The sequence below is a fragment of the Penicillium atrosanguineum genome (genome assembly GCF_028827265.1).
Source record: "Penicillium atrosanguineum strain IBT 20685 chromosome Unknown utg000006l_segment0_segment0, whole genome shotgun sequence".
In the NCBI taxonomy this organism is placed as follows: Eukaryota; Fungi; Ascomycota; class Eurotiomycetes; order Eurotiales; family Aspergillaceae; genus Penicillium; species Penicillium atrosanguineum.
In genome coordinates, this window is record NW_026623138.1 from 1,805,311 (window position 1) to 1,826,878 (window position 21,568).

At 49.8% G+C, this 21,568-nt stretch overlaps 9 protein-coding genes across 9 annotated transcripts; 6 read left to right on the forward strand and 3 right to left on the reverse strand.

Moving 5' to 3' along the window:
* Positions 1 to 455: 455 nt before the first annotated feature.
* On the forward strand, positions 456 to 1,658 carry N7443_007823 (aspartate-semialdehyde dehydrogenase family protein; the record flags this gene model as incomplete). The annotated part of the gene is made up of 3 exons (XM_056887879.1): positions 456 to 486; positions 540 to 797; positions 850 to 1,658. The coding sequence occupies 3 exons, from the start codon at positions 456 to 458 to the stop codon at positions 1,656 to 1,658; spliced, it is 1,098 nt and encodes a 365-aa protein (XP_056739570.1).
* Positions 1,659 to 1,951: 293 nt separating this feature from the next.
* N7443_007824 (40S ribosomal protein eS4) lies at positions 1,952 to 3,151 on the forward strand (the record flags this gene model as incomplete). Its single annotated transcript, XM_056887880.1, has 5 exons — positions 1,952 to 1,965; positions 2,111 to 2,248; positions 2,310 to 2,594; positions 2,746 to 3,040; positions 3,098 to 3,151. The coding sequence occupies 5 exons, from the start codon at positions 1,952 to 1,954 to the stop codon at positions 3,149 to 3,151; spliced, it is 786 nt and encodes a 261-aa protein (XP_056739571.1).
* Positions 3,152 to 7,010: 3,859 nt separating this feature from the next.
* On the forward strand, positions 7,011 to 8,620 carry N7443_007825 (GTP-binding protein RHO3; the record flags this gene model as incomplete). The annotated part of the gene is made up of 3 exons (XM_056887881.1): positions 7,011 to 7,697; positions 7,752 to 8,243; positions 8,303 to 8,620. 3 exons carry the CDS (start codon positions 7,011 to 7,013, stop codon positions 8,618 to 8,620), a joined length of 1,497 nt encoding a protein of 498 aa, XP_056739572.1.
* A 649-nt stretch (positions 8,621 to 9,269) lies between these two features.
* On the reverse strand, positions 9,270 to 9,792 carry N7443_007826 (uncharacterized protein; the record flags this gene model as incomplete). Its single annotated transcript, XM_056887882.1, has 2 exons — positions 9,270 to 9,675; positions 9,731 to 9,792. The coding sequence occupies 2 exons, from the start codon at positions 9,790 to 9,792 to the stop codon at positions 9,270 to 9,272; spliced, it is 468 nt and encodes a 155-aa protein (XP_056739573.1).
* A 223-nt stretch (positions 9,793 to 10,015) lies between these two features.
* Positions 10,016 to 12,135, forward strand: N7443_007827 (telomere repeat binding factor family protein; the record flags this gene model as incomplete). Its single annotated transcript, XM_056887883.1, has 2 exons — positions 10,016 to 10,736; positions 10,772 to 12,135. The coding sequence occupies 2 exons, from the start codon at positions 10,016 to 10,018 to the stop codon at positions 12,133 to 12,135; spliced, it is 2,085 nt and encodes a 694-aa protein (XP_056739574.1).
* Positions 12,136 to 12,837: 702 nt separating this feature from the next.
* N7443_007828 (sorting nexin-3) lies at positions 12,838 to 13,473 on the reverse strand (the record flags this gene model as incomplete). The annotated part of the gene is made up of 3 exons (XM_056887884.1): positions 12,838 to 12,866; positions 12,938 to 13,259; positions 13,396 to 13,473. The coding sequence occupies 3 exons, from the start codon at positions 13,471 to 13,473 to the stop codon at positions 12,838 to 12,840; spliced, it is 429 nt and encodes a 142-aa protein (XP_056739575.1).
* Positions 13,474 to 15,694: 2,221 nt separating this feature from the next.
* N7443_007829 (cytochrome P450) lies at positions 15,695 to 17,581 on the forward strand (the record flags this gene model as incomplete). The annotated part of the gene is made up of 8 exons (XM_056887885.1): positions 15,695 to 15,763; positions 15,826 to 16,092; positions 16,151 to 16,346; positions 16,397 to 16,423; positions 16,477 to 17,102; positions 17,153 to 17,206; positions 17,255 to 17,361; positions 17,416 to 17,581. 8 exons carry the CDS (start codon positions 15,695 to 15,697, stop codon positions 17,579 to 17,581), a joined length of 1,512 nt encoding a protein of 503 aa, XP_056739576.1.
* A 189-nt stretch (positions 17,582 to 17,770) lies between these two features.
* Positions 17,771 to 20,123, forward strand: N7443_007830 (WD40 repeat domain-containing protein; the record flags this gene model as incomplete). The annotated part of the gene is made up of 6 exons (XM_056887886.1): positions 17,771 to 17,969; positions 18,034 to 18,138; positions 18,199 to 18,578; positions 18,644 to 19,009; positions 19,060 to 19,825; positions 19,879 to 20,123. 6 exons carry the CDS (start codon positions 17,771 to 17,773, stop codon positions 20,121 to 20,123), a joined length of 2,061 nt encoding a protein of 686 aa, XP_056739577.1.
* Positions 20,124 to 20,669: 546 nt separating this feature from the next.
* On the reverse strand, positions 20,670 to 21,096 carry N7443_007831 (translocon subunit SSS1; the record flags this gene model as incomplete). The annotated part of the gene is made up of 4 exons (XM_056887887.1): positions 20,670 to 20,710; positions 20,790 to 20,817; positions 20,888 to 20,946; positions 21,012 to 21,096. The coding sequence occupies 4 exons, from the start codon at positions 21,094 to 21,096 to the stop codon at positions 20,670 to 20,672; spliced, it is 213 nt and encodes a 70-aa protein (XP_056739578.1).
* Positions 21,097 to 21,568: the final 472 nt, after the last annotated feature.

Consider the following 21,568-nt stretch of genomic DNA (forward strand, 5'->3'; position numbering starts at 1 on the left):
CAACTCCGGTGAAAAAACTGGGGCAGAAATAGTGTATTAGCCAATCAAATGGCGGAAGATTTTTCTCTGCTGAGAACATATGATGAGTCAGCGCGGGGCAGGCGATTGGCCGCGAGCGACATCGCTGTTGAACGCGCTTGCCACACGTCGTTTCATCCGCAACAACACTGTCAAGGGGTAAGTCATGGTATTATGTCCTTTCTAAATATTCTAAATGCGCAATTGGGCTTGAAATTCCTCTCCCGGGAGATCGGTGAATCAATTGAGCTCCAACGCTTCTTTATCCACTTGGCGGGGCACTGGATGAAGCCTTGACTCATAAGATCTCCGTGGTCCAAGTTGTAATTGGATACATCATGCATGCATATTTGCTCTCTCTGAGACTTTAGAAACTACCTTGAAGTGCAAGAAGCTGACATTGTCTAAGATACCCTCATTTTCCACACATACGCAAGATGGCGCCCTCGTATCCCAAGAAGAAGTGCGGTATGTCTTTGAACCTCTCTCGCGACGATGACGCATGTCTTAACGTTCTCTAGCTGTGCTCGGTGCCACCGGCTCTGTTGGCCAGCGCTTCATTCTGCTGCTGTCTGACCACCCTTTCCTGGAGCTCCATGCTGTTGGTGCCTCGGAGCGTTCCCTTGGAAAGAAGTACAAGGATGCCGTCCGGTGGAAGCAGTCCTCTCCTATGTCGGAAAGTCTCAGCAACCTTGTTCTGCGCGAATGCAGCGCCGAGCAGTTCAAGGACTGTGACCTTGTCTTCTCCGGATTGAACAGTGACATCGCCGGCGAGACCGGTAAGGTTCCATGATAACCATGCATTTCCTGGACCATACTGATTATCTACAGAGATGGCATTTATCAAGGCGGAGATCCCTGTCTTCTCCAACGCAAAGAACTATCGCAAGGACCCCATCGTCCCCTTGGTCGTGCCCACTGTCAACCCCCAGCACTTGGATCTCATTCCTCATCAGCGCAAGCACTTTGGCTTAAAAAAGGGTTTCCTGGTTTGCAACTCTAATTGCGCCGTCATTGGTGTTGTCATTCCTTTTGCTGCCCTTCAGGCCAAGTTCGGCCACGTCTCAGAAGTCGAGGTGTTCACCGAGCAGGCTATCTCGGGAGCTGGCTACCCCGGTGTTCCCAGTTTGGACATCGTCGACAACGTCATTCCCTACATCAGTGGCGAGGAGGACAAGCTCGAGAATGAGGCCCAGAAGATTCTGGGCAACTTGAACTCCGATGCCACTGCCTTCGACGAGCAGACCGGTCTCAGCATCGGCGCTACTTGCACCCGTGTCGGTGTCACTGACGGCCACATGGCTTTCGTTTCTCTTCGTTTCAAGAACCGTGAACAGGTTCCCAGCGCCGAGCAGGTCGTTGAGGCCCTTCGAGAGTACCAATCCGAGGCTCAGAAGCTCGGCTGTCCCTCTGCACCCCCGATGGCCATCAAGGTATTCGATGAGCCTGACCGTCCGCAGCCCCGCCTGGACCGCGACATCTCCGGTGGTTATACCGTGAGTGTTGGACGTGTTCGTGAGGGTGCCAAGGGTGGTCACTTCGATATCCGTTTCGCTGCTCTCTCTCACAACACCGTCATTGGTGCCGCCGGATCATCCATCCTCAACGCCGAGGTGGCGGTCATCAAGGGTTACATCTAAATATAGATACGAAAAGTCAAGTTTCTCAGCGATGTCACATATTACATTTTCTTTTCGACGACATTCACAAGCCAGTGCATAGAATTATGATGCCTCAGGTGTAAATATTTCTTAAACGGGGTAGCCCTATTGGTGACTAAGCAGAAAACTATCAACTCCTATTCTGGACTAGCGTGCTAGGGCTCAGCCCACAAGCACCGAGCTAAGCGAAATTCCCTTGATTATCACTGCTGCTCGTTCCTCATCGCAGTTCTTCGACAACCAACCCCGGGAAACAGGTCGACAATTTCAAAATGGGACGCGGACCGTAAGTGTCACACACTTCCTCAATCGCTCGCCAACGATGATCTGGACTCGCCGACCACCCTCCTCGGACCCAGCTCCTCGTTTTTCACGAGAGTCGAAAATTTTTGCTTCACAAAGGACTTGAACTAACCATCATGTCTCTGCAGTAAGAAGCACCAGAAGCGCCTTAGCGCGCCCTCGCACTGGCTGCTGGACAAAATGTCCGGCACCTATGCCCCCAAGGCCTCCCCCGGTCCTCACAAGCTCCGGGACTGCCTTCCCCTGATCGTCTTCATCCGTAACCGGTACGATTTGACACGCCTCCCTTTCTACACGCGAAAGTTTCGAAACTGACAGGTTCCATAGTCTCAAGTACGCCTTGAACGGTCGCGAGGTCAAGGCCATCATGATGCAGCGTCTGGTCAAGGTTGACGGCAAGGTCCGCACCGACACCACCTTCCCCGCTGGTTTCATGGACGTCATCTCCCTCGAGAAGACTGGCGAGCACTTCCGTCTCATCTACGACACCAAGGGCCGCTTCACCGTCCACCGTATCCAGGCTGAAGAGGCTGAGTTCAAGCTCTGCAAGGTCAAGCGTGTTCAGCTCGGCAAGGGCGGGATCCCATTCTTGGTTACGCACGATGCGCGAACGTGAGTGCAAACTCCAAAAGTTCCGTGTCATTCAGTCGTTGGACCATGATTTGGTTGATCACTGGAGGACCTGGAATTTTACTCTGTTCCAATTATGGATACAGTAAGACCCCGATATTAGAACAAGGTTTTGCTAACTTGCGCTCTACAGCATCCGCTACCCCGACCCCGCCATCAAGGTCAATGACACCGTCAAGGTTGACATTACCACTGGCAAGATCGTTGACTACGTCAAGTTCGACTCTGGTGTTGTCATCATGGCCACCGGTGGTCGCAACATGGGTCGTGTTGGTGTCATCACTCACCGTGAGCGCCACGATGGTGGTTTCAACATCGTCCACGTCAAGGACGCTATTGACAACACCTTCGCCACCCGTGAGTCCAACGTCTTCATCATCGGCCAGGAGAAGCCCTGGATCTCCCTGCCCAAGGGCAAGGGTGTCAAGGTATGTTTTTAAGTCCCCAATCTACATTTCCTAGACTATAACTAACATCTTTGATAGCTCTCCATTGCTGAGGAGCGTGACCGCCGTCGTGCTCACGCTATTGCCAACTAAATGTCTTCAGACATTGGCAATTAGCATGCGCACCATCTCCGTTCGGGGGTGAAAAAAATTAACCAAAACAGTAGCTGGGAAACGGCGTCTTGTTCTGCATGATGCTTGTTCCGTAGATTCGAGCCATAGCAAACAAAACTTGGGCGGGCGTACCGTCTCGTTTCCGAGTGATATGATGATACCTATTTTACGTTACTTCCCTCAATGATTAAATGATCGTACTCCGGATCCCGTCTCGCAGTCTTGTGTCTTCCATGTTGTCCACTCTACCTCTTGCCCAACTGCATATGACTAGATCCAGGCTCAATATGCATCACTGGGTTCGATCATCGATTCTGGATACCTAGGAGAAGGGCCAACTGTTTCATGATCTCGTCCTATCTAGGTAACGGCCTCGTCAACTGGTCCCTAGTGTACGTGGACCTTATGACCCCAAGATATCGGTACATAGATCGGCAATCTGCCCTGGGCACCTTCAGATGTCAGGATGTAAATCAATTGATACTTGTAGACTGCTTCCTTGATCTAGTCTACAATGTCTTGTAACCCACACATTTCTCTGATTCCTGGAATTCTTAAGACATTTGAACACGCCGGAGTATGTAAAATTAAATATCAGTCAGGTACGAGCCGTTTTAACTTGAAACAAGGATCTCTCTGAAGTCGGCTTTCTCGATACAATCTCGGAAGTCTGGTCAAGATATGCTCATATCAGTAGTACACATAAAATATGTTATTCCCGGATACACCTCGAAAATAGCAATGCCGAGGTATCAAGCCCACGGAGTATACGGTGTACACGGGGTACGCGAGAAATACTTTCGACCTCCGGACCCGCGGGAACCACTATCGCGGTAAGGATTGCGACGACGGTGGTTGGAATATATTATTGAAACCGGAAGTCTCTCGAGCCAATCGCATTTAGTTGATGAAAAACTCGGAAGTCACCGACCCTATGAGGCATTACCTACGTAACCGGAGGTTGATGCATGTACATATACCCGAGACCCTTAGTTGATCGCCGCTGCGTTTAAAGAGCGGGGAGTTCCATTGGGCCAAACGACCCGCCAGTTAATTTCCTCAGGGCAGCACGGCGTTTGCTAATGCGATGCAACCGGCACCAACTTTGAGGTGGGGGATAGCCTGGCTGTCCGGAGTACCTCATGGGTCGGAAACCCCTAGGGTAGGAGACGATCTCCGGCACCGCAGGCGAACCGATATTAAAAGGCATCCTAGTGCAGCTTACCAAGCGATTATGTTCAGGAATACGACAAGGCACTTCCTGGTCTGTCTCCAGTGGACGCATAGCTTGCAACGATCGATCGCAATCGATTAGCGTATGGGAGGGCGAGGAATAGGCTCTCACGACCAATAGCACTGATCTGCACGGCTGTCCAGCTTAATAGAGCAGCCCTGAGCATGGTGGACACGGCACGGGCCCAACCGCACCCCCTTGTCCTAGCGCGAGTCTATTGTGTTCAGCCAAATGCGGCCTAATGAAGGCGCCCCCATGGTGGGCCTGGGAACTTGATGTATCGAACTTGGCGCGGCGTGACGCCTTCGCCTCCCTACAGGGAGAAGGTTTCCGGGGCCACGAAGCCGAAAAATGCACGACAGCATAGCGCCGTGGATTCCTGGCTTATCGTGCAACCGAGGGAAGCATTTCATTTGTCGCACATTTCTGAGTGGCTGGCCGGCCATGCAAAAACTATGCCGTCTCTGGCATTGAGAAATTCGTGTATGCTACTTCGTCCTCGGTAGCTGGGGAAAGAAAAAAGCGGCCCCTCCTGCGGTGCTCGGTCCCCTCACCAGGATGATGATCCCTCGCTTGAAGCGTTGATGTGGTGGCTTCAATTCATTTATGGGCTCCGATCGACCACTGACGAGGCTACACCAGCGTCATCAATGATAGAATGGATGAAGCTGTTGCTAACAATGGCCATGAGGAGAGAGTGTATGTGTGGCAGAGCGGGCTGGAGACTAGGGCAAATAAAACGAGTGGGGTCTAGAACATGCTGTGGAGGAGCTCGGAAATTGTCGTTTCCCCCTCCTGTTTGAATTACACAATTTGAGTCCGAGTAGATTCAAAGTTGTCGTCTTTATTCAAACATTGAAAATTGCATGTCAAATAACTGCCATGCTCTTCTGATCCACAGGAAGCTCTGGGAAATGTGGATCTCTACCGAGATCCGGTGTCCCAGTGCCTTGGACCTGGGTTCCTGTATCCGCGACCATCGAATTCTTGAGCTTTCAACGTTCACCTTTCACGTGGCGCACAGAGATTCAAATGACGTCTTCGTGAAGTACGAGGTATTGCAATAATTCGCCCCTGGATAACAAATAATTTGTTACGGACTGGCCTGGACTTGTTCACGGGCCGGGCCACTGGAATGAACTCCTAGTTCATTCATAGCGGTGAGTGAGTCGTAGGGGCTAACATCATGATGATGTTAGCGTCAAGGAAAGTGAGTCCCCTCATATCAGCCTGGTTAGAGTTTTGATCGTCTTCGTATAGAACCAATTTTGTCTTCCAAAGGCTTTGTAGGTGTTTTGTTTCCCCAGCGGTGTGAAGTTCATCGTGCTGGTCTTTGCCATCTTCCCCAGACCGCAACGACCGACGACTTGATTAATGACCGGCGGATAACAATTAGGCCAAACTGGGTTGATTGGAGCACGAGAAGCCAATGGCCATTCTCATAAAATTACCCACCATCGAGGGAGATGAACGAACAAGAAAAAGAACGAAGAAAAAGAAGAAAAAGGGAACGATACAATACCATACTAAACCCCCAAAAAAGGATGACGGGCAGAGGGTGCCCACTTGGGCGCCTTCAAGGTGCCCGACATCGAGTAAATTTGGATTCCATCATGATCGTCCACGGCACCCTCGCTACGGGCTAGTGTCCTTGGACTAGCGTCCCCACGGGCTCTGCATATGAAATCATTGGCAGAGATTAATGAATCACGATTGGAAGAGTGAAATGAATCCCAATAACACCCCCCTAGATAGGAAAAGATGGTTGATGCATAGTTCCTTGAATCACACGTCGCATGCCTGGCCACATACTAGGTTTCCGGCCTGACCGTCGATTGTGTAGCATCGGATACCCGATTAGAATTGTTCCAGAAGGTCCTGGGGGTTGACCGCTTCCCAACGATTGACCCATGGACCAGGTAGCGCTTCTGCAGAGACGCAAGAAAAGGCCGTCATATTGAGAACCAAGCCGCCCCAACGGGTGTTCGGCATGGACTGTAAGACGGGAATCGAGAAAGCGGATATCGAGACAGGAACCCGATTTCTCGATTCGGAAACTAGCAGTTTATACAGTAGTAGCATAGAGCAGCAGAGCACACATACATCAGACCATTCCTTACGGTGGAGACCTCCCAGCCGATCTGGGGCCAGTTCCAGGCGCGTACGTGTAGGAGGTCAATAATTGCCCCCTTTTTCCCGACCTTTCCTGGCCGTCGGGTCTCCCAGTAGCCTGGAAACTAAGATTTCCCCCCCCCCCCCCGTTTTTTTAGTCCCATCCAACTTTCCCCCCTCGTGATGTGTCGAACGTGGCGGAACGGTAAGGACAACGCTTAAAATCAATCGCTTCGCCCCTTCCGAATAATCTGGAGACCCTTGTTATTCCTTTCCCCTGCTTATCCTTATTCTTGCATTGTTTCGTTTACGTTTTGGTTATTTACAAGCCACCGCGTCTAGAACAGCGCCGACCTATAATTCATTCTTTTCTTCTTGTTATTTCTTGCTACCTCTTCGCGACGTCACATGAGGCTCGACTGGCACCTTGCCCAATGTGTTGGCTACCGGGTTTCAGAGTGATGAGGTAAGTGTCGCATTCGCATCGCATAAATGCAATCCATCGGCACTGAGTCGAAGTTCGACCTGGAGAAGAGAGGGTATAACGGGAATAAGACCCCGCTAGCCGAGATGTTGCAAAACCTGCCTGGACGACCCTCGCCAGAACCGATTCTGTCATACCAGTCTCTATTTCATCCTAGCGCGGAGTTTCCTCGCTTCGCCCCGACTTATCGCTGGTGGGAGGATGAGGCTACGACTGTGCTGTGGGCATTCAAAGTACCTGAGATCCGTCAGGTTATTCGTTATGGACTCTTTCGCGACGAGAACTACGCACGTAGCTCATTGCTGAGTCGCAACGCGGACGCAATTGATACGTTTCTTGTTGCGCTATCGGAGCCTTATGAACACCAAGTACTTGCGAATCTCTCCCACATGCAGAGGGTAGAAGAGATCTTACGACGCTCGAGTATTCCGCCTTTTCAACCGATTCCATGGGGCTGGTTCCCTCTGCCCCCAGAACATTCTCTTGATGCCCGATCGATCGCTGCGGCAATCGAGGCTGAGAGCCAATTCCAATTTAGCAGAATTGAATTTGAGGAAATCGTGCGTGCCTCTCTTGGATACAACGCCGTCTCGGTCGAGTGGTTTCTGCTCCAGCACACCCATCTCTACATTCATCTCTTGGATCATCTGCAGACTTACCCTGAAGAGATCCCTCTTTACATCGACGTGGAAAAGGTAAGATTGACCTTGTTTCGGCTCGGGGAATCGCTCTAATCCTTCTATAACTAGCTATTGCGAAATCGAAGCCCATTCGCCCATCGAGCCCTAGTGCAGTGTATGGCCACTGTTCAACCAGAAGTAACACTCGACATGCCACAATCTACAAATCCAGGATTCGAATTTATTGCCGGTCCAATCCAGCGCCTTTTCAAAGATCAACCGCCCAGTTTGACGATGATCCTGAGGATCTTCAGTGTTTTGGCTATCCGATTCCGAAAGCAGTACATCCACACGTCCAAAATCAACTGGCATGCGCCCTTCAACACGGAGATCCTTTTCTTAGAAGACTGCTTTAATTCGACATCACCCATGGATCTTGCCCGTACCCTGACAGGCACCGACGAGATAGACTTTTCCAGCTTGTCGCGGCAGAGTATCGTGGCAGATGACGTTGTGGTCAAGAGACTACTAGGCAACTGGCATTCTCTCAGTGTTTCCGTCTGGGAATGCTGTTCCTCACTTCCGGATATTATGATCCCGTATTTGCGCGAATGTGCACAGGTCAGTTTCAAGCGGTCTGCAATTTGAGCACATTAATCTCTAACCGGTGGAGCCTGCAGATCCTCTTCAATAAGTGTAATTACCATTCTCTAACGGCAATCTTGCATGGAATGCACCGCTACAGAATTTCTACGGCGCAATCCCGCGGCCTGAACAGCACTGTAGGAGGAGGGGTCGTTCTCGATCCTATCCTCCCACCCGAAACAACATTTCTCACCATTTCGACTCAGAACTATGCTGCCTACCGCCAACACTACCGCGAGTACCCGGGCATCCCATTCCTACTGCCACATCTTCGAGACCATCATCAAAATGGCGAAGGCGTCCTCCAGCCGCTCATCCAATATCTGCAGAACGAGTACATGTCCAAAGGATGATGATCGACAACCAATTCAAGCTCCTCGCCGATTTCGGTGAGCAAAACGAAGTGAGAATGGCCCGTGGCGTCCGTGGCTGCAGGTGATTATGCCATCCGGCAGCGGTGATCGTTTCGAAAGTTTTCTTTTTTTTTTTTTTCTTGAACGGGGAGGTCGCAGTAGTGCGCTGTTTGAGATTAGTCGATCTGCGTTCAAAGGTCCCTCATTAGATTGCCTCTGTTTCTAGGGATCGTATATCTCTACCCTATACCCATTGCTAGCATCTTGCAGCGCTGGGCGTCTGGCGTCGCTTTTTTTTTGTGTTTTTTTGTTCAATACGAAATCTATACGGGCACGGTGTTTTGCCGTGGCTATTCATGGAGGGGTATACTACACCATGTTAAGATATTGCGACATAATCGTGATTAGTCGTCCGGTGACAGTCCCCAAAGAGGGGTCTGAACCGAGTTACGAAGAACTCCCACACCTTCAAGGAATTGCATTCAGCCGTTGGTTAGCTCCGGGTTTGTTTACATTCTTGCAAATCAGAGTCGATCCAGTGCGCCCAAGCCACCAGCTTTATTTGGTTGGTTGAGCTTCCAGGAAGCATAATAAGAATTTCTGATTTTCACAACACATTTAGACCAACCGTTTCTTTCCCCTGCATGTTTTACTCCTTCTTCGCTAACGCCTTAGGCGCCTTCGCAGTCCCGAATGCGCCACATAGATATAACAGACGGTTGATGAACAGGAATCCGGTCGCTCCGATGTTTCCCCACGTCAGCGCGTTCCATGCCCCGATATTAGCAAATGCTCCCCAGCCCATGGCCAAGTACGTGGCGTAAACATGCCCGACGTCGGCAATGGCCAGCCCAATCAGGTAGTTGCGAAGCACTTTGGGCTCGGTGCTCGTGTGCAATACCCCAACCCCCACTAACGACAGCAAGAAGTATACATTTCCGAGTTGGTAGGCCAGTGCGATACTGCTAGGGTGGGTGATCGGAGCCTCGACGTGCGGAGTTTGGCCGGCGATGAATCCGTTCAGGTCGTACAGCGGGGCGAGGGCCCCAAGGACACTATACAAGATAGTGAGTAGCTGATATGATTGGAGATTTAGCGGTTAAAACCTACAGTGAAAGAGGCTCAAGCACACCGAAGACGAGGTGTGGCCATGTTGGGAAGATCGTAGGCATGCTGATTCTGCGTAAAGTTAGTGCTGCCGCTGCTGCCGCTGAGCACCCTAGAAGCTTCGAGGGCCGGGTTGGTAGCAAGACTCACTTCGCTCAGGGTACAAGGGGGACTAGTGGTGAAAAGGGAAATATTACAGGCCCAGGCGGAGCTCACAGGGTCACTGAGAGCACGAAATAGCATTCGAAAGTGGATCTTTAACCCCGAGCGAGGGCTGACGTAGGCGCAATGGATCCACTCACCGCCCGTCGAAAACGTTATCGTTATCAAAGCTTCGTCACTTCTTCAAACCAGGTCGAGGGCAGCCATCATGAACGGCCCAATGAATCAAATATCTTGCACAACCCTTGCAGTCCGCCGGTGACTGCAGATGCCCAGAGGATGGATTCCAACGGGTCTTTACGGCCCCTGGATGAATCCCCACACCGCGAACTTCCCCAGCTCCCTCTACGTATCGCGCCTCTACGTGAGCCGGTTTCATCTCGCACCCTCCGCGCCCCTTCGCCATTGGAGCCAAGAGCCAGCGGAACACGGGAATCGAATAATATATCTAAGGGTCCATCGAATGGTGGAAATATTCCTGCCAATCCCAAGGCGGGCCTTCCAACGGTCACCGAATTCCTCAATGCCGCGCGAACTAAGAACGCCGAACCTGCAGACCCCCATTCGAACGTGGAATTACCGCCACGACCAATTCTCCCCGCATTTGTAAATCTTCGCGCGCTGGAACGCTTCCCATTTGCATCTTCCTTTGACGATGACGCACTTCATGGACAGCGAAAGCGGCGGCGCTTAGACCTTCAGCCCGAATCTTTTAGCGAACACCTGCAGCTTCCTATCCCTCAAGCCCAGAAAGAGCAACGCCCTCCACCATTTGGCCCGTTTGCTATCCTGAATGGCTTGAACGAGCCGCCGCCCAATGCTGCCCTTCTCCCCCCATCGAAGCTGGGTCCATCCCTCAACTTCTGACAAAACCATCCAGAGGAGATGCTGCCGTTGAGCCCGGTAGCTTAGTCTCTGCAAATGGTCCGATACATGAAGGCCAGCCGACAGAGAGGCGTGAAGCCCGGATTGAAGAACTCCTCGGTACTACTCTTGATGATAATGACGATGACGACACACATGACCAAGAAGATACAGAACGACCTACTCTGCCGGACATTGAACACATTTCTGTAAAGGGAATCCGCGAGAAAGAAATTATCCAGGATGACAAGACCCCAACGCCCACCGATGGCGATGCGCCTTTATCCCCTAAAACCCGCGGCCGATCCCGCAAGAATTTGCGGAAGTGGACTGAGGAAGAGACGACTGATTTGCTTCGAGGAGTCGTCAAGTGTGGCATTGGCAATTGGACAACTATTCTGGCACAGCCCGAACTCAAGTTCAACAAAAGAACTGCTTCCAACTTGAAAGATAGATTCCGAGTCTGCTGCCCCTGGGCGTATCGTGCGTCCGATCCGAATGAAGCGACCAAGCAATTGCGTGACAATCTCGCCAATACCCTTCTCAAAGCCCACGCCCAAGGCTCCAGTGATTCCCTTGGCAAGGCACCGGGAAAGATTCATATTCCGCCACCGCCAAACCTTGCGCATATGGGGTCGGAGCCAAGCTCTGCGACGGGGAGCTCTGCCAACAGCTCGCTTAAGGCCTCCGCCTCGAGCAGCCTGTCTTCAGTGACCCCAGACACGGATCCCGGGACCGTAGGTAGCCAGTCTATGCCCTCTTCGACACAGAGCACACCTCACTCGGAAACGTCCCAAACGACATTGGAATCTCTCGGTTTGCCAGAAGCACACGTCACAACAAAGTCGAAGCGACGTTCCCGCCGTCCTTTCACTACTGCCGAAGACGAAGCCCTTCTGAAAGGCTATGCCGTACATGGGTTCCAGTGGACACTTATCCAACAAGACAAGCGTCTCAATCTAGGTCATCGCAGAGCGACCGATCTTCGTGACCGGTTTCGCACCAAGTTTCCCCACGCTTATCGTGACGGGGGTTCTGTCAGCGGGAACTCACTTCCACTAAGGCAGGGCCCGCCGACCGGTACGCCTGGACCGGCGCCTCGTGATCGCCTTCCCAGCGGCGAATCCACACCGACGAAAGTACCTTCTATGGCGCCTCGTCCCACGCATAGCCGCAATTCATCTGGCGTACCCCACAACAACCCTGGTCCAGGTGATCCCGCACTCCTTCCCCCTCCTCAGGGATTCTTTGAGCCATCTGTTTCCAATATGCCTGCAGTGTCAGGTTTGCTGTCTTTTCCTTTGGATGACAATAATGCAGGGCCGTCCTCGCCGTGGGAGGATAACACGCTTGCTCCAATGGTCTGGGATGACCTAGGCTGAAGGGCCGCAGAGAAAAGCAAAGGTTGTTTCTGTTTTCTTGTCAGTTGTTTGCCTCTTTGGTCCGTTTGGACATTTGATTTAACTTTCGGGTTTGCATTTCGGGTGTTTTTGATTGTCATTTGATATCCCGCAGTACACGATGGCTCTGTTTAAAAGGTTTTGAATGAATTTTTTCTTATATAGGGACCTTGGTACTCAGTTCCTGAATATAGCCCTATATTAGAGAAGCGCTCATGAGAGATGTACAGAAGGGATCCACACCGTGGACCTGGGTGAGTTGATTTCCACAGATACAAAGTACCACGGTAAATGTCCCGTCAACTTGAACTGGAAAGTTCAAGGCTAGTCCCGTGCTTCTAATATTTCCAATCCCACCGGATAAAATCATGTCACACAACCTTGAAAGAGTCCCGAGATAGAGACAAGAGAAAGTCGAACCAAACAAAATTACAAAAATCTCGACGGAAAGGACGATCACATCTCATACAAGTGTTTATTGGCTCACATTTTGCTTTTCAGGTAGACAAAGTTATTGGAAAATGCCATGGCCAAAAGAAAAGCCTCTGAGGGTAGTCAAAGAACAGCAAGGCTTTAAAGGGACTAGGACAGGATTTGAAAACAAAGAAGCCACGCTCAAAGTTGCTAGGGTGGATGTTAAGAGAACAGAAAAAAAGAAAGAAAAGACCCTGGATGGAAATCACTCTACCACGAATTGCGGTCCCAATTCGGGTCTACAATCATCAATTAGCATATCACTCAAGGAATTCAAATAGTCCAAGGATCCGATGGAAGGGAAACTCACCTTGTATAAAACTAGCCAGCACCTTGCTCCCCGTCTGCAGCAGCGGGTGCCCCGCCACAATCTGCAGGAACCGCTGAAGCCCCTCGCGTCGGTGCTCAATGACGTCGTCGCTGAACCTGTTGGTGAACACCTTGCCCGGCAACGGCGGGATAGTAACGCGTGTGCTCTCACGCTCCAGGATGTCGCGGAAGTACTCAAAGTCCGAGTATCGGCGCCGCACGACCGAGTGCTTCAGCTTGAAGGCGGGGATGTTGGTGCGGCACACGATCTCATATGAAGTGTACATGTTTCGCGACGTGCCATGCGTTTGCGGGTTGCGCACCTGGTGGGTCGGGTTATTAGCCGTTAATTTTGGGGGGAAATTGCGGGTATAGCTTTCGGTGAGGGGGGTGGGCACGAGACACTTAGGAATGGCGCCACACATGGCCGTGGAAATATATAGGAGAGCGGTGACTTACTTCGATCTCGAGGAAATTCTCCGGTGGCCCGTAGATCTCCTCAAAGGTCTGTTGGCGCGACTCGGGGACGGACTGCATGGTGGGGTTGAGGGGGTGGGTTGGGCTGAGAGGGGATGGTGCAGACGAGGCCGAAGTTAGGATTTGACCGGACGGAGGGGACAAGTGAGGCCTCAGTCGCAGTCTCGCACAGTCTTTTGGAGAGTCGTCACGTCGTGCTAATGAGGAAGCGGGGATCCAAGACGGAGAATCATCTGGCTATCAGTGACGACGATGCGGGAAAATATTTGATCCGCGCTCTGGGACTTATCGCCGGTGTTCTGCCATTTATACTCCATGAACTCTACAAATTCCTGTTTAGTTTGAAGCTGCAAATTTGTCCATATTTCGAATCGCAAACTCAACCCAAAACTCAACCCAAGATACTTTGGAAATATGGTGTTAGCTTTGTCCGTCACTTGAAAGCATGATGCAGCCTGATCTGTTTCAGAGACGACCGAAGCCCATACCGCACAAACATGTATAAAATTTTTGCTTGAATAGTAGGTATCTATGAAAAGAAAGGATATTCATTGCGGCGGCTGAGGCATATGTGAGCTGTGTTTCATTGTTTACGGTAATAAGACGCCACGCGATTGACCCTGAGCCATGCGCCACGATCGGGCTGACCCTGAAGTTGAAGTCGAATGTCTTGACAGAGGAAAGTCGTTGCTGGCTTGCTGGATGATGGACTTGAAGACTCATACGATGCCCTTACACCTCTTCTTCACGGAAACTCGATCACTGTCAAAATCTTTGTATTTGGCTCAAGGGCGCCCGAAAGGTGGGATAAGGAACAACGAAGACTTGGTTCGGTGACTTTGCTTTAGTCTTAAGGAAAGCAAGATTGTGAAACTCGATGACTTGATCAATAGAACTGCGCTTGTAATCCACACACGAAGCTGGAAACCAGAAGTAAGCCTTTGAAAAACTAGTGGTAATGTATTAACCTTCTTTCGTCGTCTTGATTATACACAGTGAGCTTTGGCAACTCGAAGTAATGAACAAGCAAAAGTTCTTCATCGCAAACCCTTTCTGTTTATCTCGTATCATATGATATTTCTTCACTTAGTAACAGGTAAAATAGTCCTCAATTATGGTTCTTCAATCGATGAAAGAGCAAAGTATCTAGTAAAGAGTTGAGCGAAGCCGACCTGCGGAGCCGACCTGTCCCCGAAGTGAGGATAAAACAAGTATTTGCCAATGTGACACAGGATTCTCCGCTCTGATTAGCATTGTGTTTATCTCGTATCATATGATATTTCTTCACTTAGTAACAGGTAAAATAGTCCTCAATTATGGTTCTTCAATCGTTGAAAGAGCAAAGTATCTAGTAAAGAGTTGAGCGAAGCCGACCTGCGGAGCCGACCTGTCCCCGAAGTGAGGATAAAACAAGTATTTGCCAATGTGACACAGGATTCTCCGCTCTGATTAGCATTGTGTTTATCTCGTATCATATGATATTTCTTCACTTAGTAACAGGTAAAATAGTCCTCAATTATGGTTCTTCAATCGTTGAAAGAGCAAAGTATCTAGTAAAGAGTTGAGCGAAGCCGACCTGCGGAGCCGACCTGTCCCCGAAGTGAGGATAAAACAAGTATTTGCCAATGTGACACAGGGCTCTCCGCTCTGATTAGCATTGTGTTTATCTCGTATCATATGATATTTCTTCACTTAGTAACAGGTAAAATAGTCCTCAATTATGGTTCTTCAATCGCTGAAAGAGCAAAGTATCTAGTAAAGAGTTGAGCGAAGCCGACCTGCGGAGCCGACCTGTCCCCGAAGTGAGGATAAAACAAGTATTTGCCAATGTGACACAGGATTCTCCGCTCTGATTAGCATTGTGTTTATCTCGTATCATATGATATTTCTTCACTTAGTAACAGGTAAAATAGTCCTCAATTATGGTTCTTCAATCGTTGAAAGAGCAAAGTATCTAGTAAAGAGTTGAGCGAAGCCGACCTGCGGAGCCGACCTGTCCCCGAAGTGAGGATAAAACAAGTATTTGCCAATGTGACACAGGGCTCTCCGCTCTGATTAGCATGAATGACACGTGAGCTAAAGTACTGAAGTATATTGTTCCACAAAGCTTGGCTTCCCCGCGTATTCCATCCCAATGTGGCGTGCGGGGATCAAATCACACCTTGCGGAGTGAACTACGCACACTCCCCGACGTATCCCCGGCAGAAGTTGATAAATAGCAATTCATGTACAGACATATTAGCTGATAACACTGCGTCATATAGTGACCTCTTAAGCTCAAATGTTGACTCTTACAGGAATCTTGGAAAATATATCCCCGGGGATCTGTCTATCCGTGCTTTTCATTTTGGTGAGCTAGATAAAGGTTCTTGAAGCAACGTGCCCAATATTCTAAACTGTCATCCGAGCCAGATCATATGCCATGGGCTTTATATTTCGCTGCTGGGTCCATTATCCCACATTCCCGGTCCTCTTCTAGGAAAGTTTTCGTCGCTATGGATCGTGCTTCAATGCCGATTTGCAAAGCGCTCTGAGTCTGTTCTGAAACAACACAAGAAGCATGGAAAGTTTGTCCGCATTGCGCCAAACCACGTCTCGATATCAACCCGTGAAGCTTTGGAGACAATATATGGACATAATTCTGGTTTCGCCAAGGGTCCCTTCTATGAAGATAAGTCGGTCCTTGCTAATTGAACTTATCAAGCTGACCTGTAGCGACAATTTACCCTTTCACCAGGTTGAACCAGTTCTATTCAATACCAGAGATCAACGTATCCACCAACGCAAGAAGAAGTATTTGAGCCCAGCCTTCTCTGCGAAGAATTTGCATGAGTATGAGCCGTATATGACGAGGACAATTGGGAAGTTCATGGCTTGTCTGAATCGTCAAACAGCGGTCTCTGACCAGGCTCAAATTGATTTTAATGTGTATTGTGAGTTGAAGAAGCGAACTCAAAGAAGTTTGAATGCTTACTGGTAATAGCAAATTACTTGGCGTTCGATGTCATAAGTAAGTGACAGTACGCTAAACAGTCATAATGTATGTTGGTTGACCCTATGCAGGTGACTATTCATTTGGAAAATCATTTGGATTCCTCGACAAAGAAGAGGACTATATTAACCTCATTGCTACCATCGATGCAAGAGGAGAGGTTCTAAATGCCCTAGGCCATCTCCCACAATTCATCAGACCGATGATGAAGTATTTCCTCTTCGATCCTTTCTGGCCCAAGGGCTTGCGGGCTACCTCGAAGCTAGCTTCAATTGGCAAACATGCCTATTACCAACGCAAAGACTCGGAAGACTCGCGAAAAGATCTACTGAGTTTTCTATTCAAAGCCAAGGACCCAGAAACAAAAAAGCCACTAACAGAGCAAGAGATCATTGCCGAGTCCATCTCTTTCATTGTTGGCGGCAGCGATACCACAAGTACGACAATGACAAATATTGTGGATATCGTCTCACGCCTGCCCAATATAAAAAAGCAGCTCCAATTGGAACTGGATACTGCATATCCAGGTCGCATGTCAGATAACTGGGTCGCCGATTCCCAGACCGTGAATCAACTTCCAGTTCTTAATGCCGTGGTTCGAGAGACAATGCGGCTTAAGCCTACTAGCTCCACAGGGCTAGAGCGGGTAGTACCAGCTGGAGGAAAGATCATTGCAGGAAAGTTCATTAATGAAGGAGTAAGTAATACCGACATGTCTGTATGCAACACGTACTCACCAAGAAGTAGACCCTCGTGAGTGTGCCTACCTTGAGTATTCATCATGACTCTGCAATTTTTGCTGTAAGAAAGCCTTTACTCTGGAAGACCTATGGTCTAACACAATCCCAGGAGCCAGGCAAATTTGAAATTTCGCGGTGGATGAATGGTAGTGCTTCTGAGTCTCTGGATTCATTTTATCCGTTCTCATTGGGGCCCCGAGCTTGTATAGGAAGAAAGTAAGTTATTTCTCCATACGCTAATATTTGAATTGGTAGCTAATCCTTCATAAGCTTTGCATGGATGGAGATTCTGAAAACCCTAGCAACACTCTTTAAGTTATTTGACATTCAGAGAGCGTGTCCTGTCGAAACACAGGTGCGAGAAGGCTTCTTTGTCAAGAATAGCGAGTGTCAAGTGAGAATCACGCGTAGACGTGGATGTGAAGAGATCCGCTAGGAATTGTATTGGGTATATACCCAGTAAATTCAAAGAATAAAAAAAAACCCGCTCATGATTAACTGAAGTTGTAGATCCTGTTTCTCCGGATTTAAGGGAGTTAGGCGTGAAGATGACATAACTCGGGAAGCAGCGGTGACTTATCTATGGTCGCGCTATCGATAAGCCCTCTCCTCATCAACCCACATCATGAGCTCACCAGGGTCGCCCTCTGAGTCAAGGGACTCGGCCGGAGATACACCAGCCTGGCATCCGGCACACGAGTGGCTGGAGGAAGACGACGAGGTAGACATGGATTACCACCCTGCGCTGGAAGGAACGGAGGACGAAGACGGCTGGGAAGAGATGGATGCCGAGGAAGAGGATATGGGCCTCGGCGTTTCGGACGGTGAGATTGCAGCGAGCTAATTGGTGCTATTTTGAACGGATGATTCTAACAAGGCTCTCGGTAGACAATCCGCACATCAGCATCGGCAATATCCAAATTGAGCTCACTACAGATGGTCTAGACGACGAAGAAGAAGAGGAGGAGGAGGGTAATGGTGGCCAGGCTCGTAGTAAGTTGAAAGGCTTGGATATCTTTACTCCCTAGAGACTCTTCGCTTACCATCTTGTAGTTCCAGCGTCCAGGTTATTCGAATTACTCGCATCAAGCGGCCTGCAGCATATTCTCCAGCACAATGGATGGCTACACAACCCGGCTGGGGAGGAGGAAGAAGACGAAGAAGAAGACGATGACGACGACGATCCAGATTACTACCTGCCTACATTCCGACACCGACTAAGAGCAAGACGAGCCAGAGGAGATTCTCAATTTCCCAAGGTCCCTAGTGACGCGGGGACCGAACTGATGGGCGAGGGCCATTTCGGCACCGATCAACACTATGTCGACCGACTCAAGAAGCGCAAGATGGGATTTGCTACAAACTTGATGTGGCGGGAACTCGGTGTGGATGCATACGGGGTTCGGCGGAGGGCCGACCAGGCGATCTCCCAGGTAAGTGGGTTGTGGATACACCCCGAAGCGCTATGAACTACGACTGATCCAAACATCCCATATAGAGAATGATACCTAGCTCTGCGGCTGATAAAATAATTCATTATGATTCACGCAGTTATTCCGGCCAGTTTTCCGACGATGGCAACTTTTTCTTCTGTTGCGCGCAGGATTTCAAGGTTCGGATGTACGACACATCGAATCCATACGAATGGAAATATTATAAGACTGTCCGCTACCCACTCGGTCAATGGACTATCACGGACGCTACGCTAAGTCCCGACAATCGTTTCCTGGCCTACAGTTCAATACGCAGCCAGGTCTACCTAGCTGCAACAGATCCAGAGGATGATTCCGATCCGAGCCAATTAGATTTTGCTCTTTCAGTCAACCAGGGGCGACGTCAGAGCTGGGGTAGCTCCCATTTCGGAGTATGTTCATATACTGCGCATATAATGTCATTAGCTAACTACTCAACTAGATATGGTCTTTACGATTCTCTGGAGATGGGCGCGAGATCGTCGCGGGCACATCCGAGGACTCTGTGATTGTGTATGATATTGAAACGAAGCAACCAGTCCTCAATCTGCGAGATCGTCATCAGCATCACGTTAATGCTGTCTGCTTCGGCGACAAGTCATCCCCTCACCTGCTTTACTCTGGATCCGATGACTCAACGCTAAGAGTCTGGGACCGTCGGTCAATGGGCGACGGGCGTGAAGCTGGTGTTTTCATGGGCCACACAGAAGGCCTGACTTACGTTGACAGTAAAGGCGATGGTCGATACGTTCTCTCCAATGGCAAGGACCAGACTATGAAGCTCTGGGATCTGCGAAAAATGATGACGACTGCCAACTTTGACAATATCGACCCCAGCAGCTTCACAACTGGCTTTGACTACCGCTTCGAGAAGTATCCTGATAACTTCTATGAGCCGCATCCGTATGACTATTCAGTGGTCACCTTCCGCGGCCACAGTGTCCTCAAGACCTTGATTCGCTGCCATTTCTCACCACCTGGTAGTACAAACTCTCGCTATGTCTACTCCGGCAGTGAAGATGGGAAGGTATACGTGTATAATATGGATGCCACGTTGGCTGGTACGATTGATGTGGGTAAAGCGACGCTCAACTCGCGTCCCCGGGAACCGGATGTCTTTGCGACGGCATATGAGATGAGTGGGGAGATGCTGTGGAGAACTTGTGTTCGTGACGCGAGCTGGCATCCGAATGCTCCAGTATTAGCAGGTAACGTCGCCCACTCTGAGCCTATCTGATCAGACGAACTGACATACGCATAGCAACCTCATGGAATGGATGGGGATTGTCTACTGGAACATGTACTGTGCATTCCTGGAATGATGGTGCTTCAAACGATGAAGGTGACCCACCGATTGGTAAAAGCTACGACGACAGGCTTAGATACGTGCCCGAGTTCAACGACTACCAGGAGAATGCCCCAGCAGCCCGCACCCGACGACCGCTGCGTAGCCGGCCAGTACGTCGGGTATTTGTCGAGGAAGAGGATGAAGATGTTGAATGGTGACTTGGAAGACAAAAGTCTGGTCTTCTTTTCCAAAAGATTCATCTGGGCTCATTTGCGTGCAATTGGGAAGGTGAATATCCGCATATAGGTCCACGTTCAATTGTAGGCATAATGATTCATGACACGAATACAATCGCAGTTTTGTTTTACATAAGCCGCGTTTGCGTAAGCTGCAGTGTTGGTGTTGGTAAATACCAAGATAATTTGAAAGGGCCATTGATTAAATCAAGATAGTAAGAACCCCTATTGGTACAGGAACAATGGAATGTGGTATCTCAAGGGTGGCGATGAGGCACTTCTCTCATCGCATCCCAAAACAAAGTGCCAAAGTGATAAAATCACCGGCAAGACAAAATATGGAACTGCTCGAGTTGGATACCGAGATATTCAGATCCGCCCCTTGCCAACGCCCATCCAACGACATCGCCATTGGATATATGGTTATCAAATGCGCATTTTCGGGTATATGGGCGCTTCCTTCCTCGTGCAACGATTTGTTCGGTCGGCGTTGCCCGATTCTTTAAAAGTATCGATAAGGCGACACGTTTATGCGCCACCGACAAGAACCTGGTTGACAGGGATGTGGACTGTAGAGATGCAATGTTAGTGCCGTGATTCGAAATGGTATGTTCCAACAATGCGATGTGAGCCATCAGTAGCGCATACTCAGCTTGACGAAGTATCCAATGGCGCCCTGGTTTCCAAGTTAGTCAATCTGTCGGTGCGATCGATCGTCAGGATCCCGCGAATGGAAGAAAACATACCATAACCAAGAAGCCCATGCCGACGGCCTGGCTGATCTTAATAAACTCGCGCTTGTCGGCTATTTACTGTGTCAGCATGATCGAGTTCCAGCGCATTATGACTGTCACGGAGGGATCGACGAACGCTTGGTGCAGCGGCGAATGAAGAGGGTACCCTCCCGGACAAAGTCCTTGGGGATATCAGCGAGTTCTTGGAAAGTCTCAGACATGGTGAAGTGTGAAAATGGAAAGGAGAGAAAGGAGGAAGGGGAGATGGATAAGAGCGTCTGGACAAATGGCCTTTCTGGGGTTTCGGAGGCGCATCGGAGAAACGTGGTTCCGAGACGCAGCTAAGCTCAAGTCGCGCCGTCTTTCTCTCCCCTTCTTCTTGTTCCGACTAGTTTACTCTGCCTGGATTGCTTCTTTTTCTCCCCTGTTCCACAGCGATTTGTGCCTCGCGCTGCTGTGACAAATCTCTCTTTGCCTGTATTCCGAGCTCGAAAGAGCATCTCTGCATCTCTGTACGCGCCCCTTCACCTGGGCCTGCTAACACTCGGTACACCATTGATCGCTTCGGATTGTACGTATGGTTGTGCTTTTGCGTGTCTTGCGTGCCGATTTGCCTTTATGCCCTCCTGCCATCGCCTTGGGATGACCGCGCGATAGGCGATACCTTCATATCTGAATGTCGCTCGAACATTG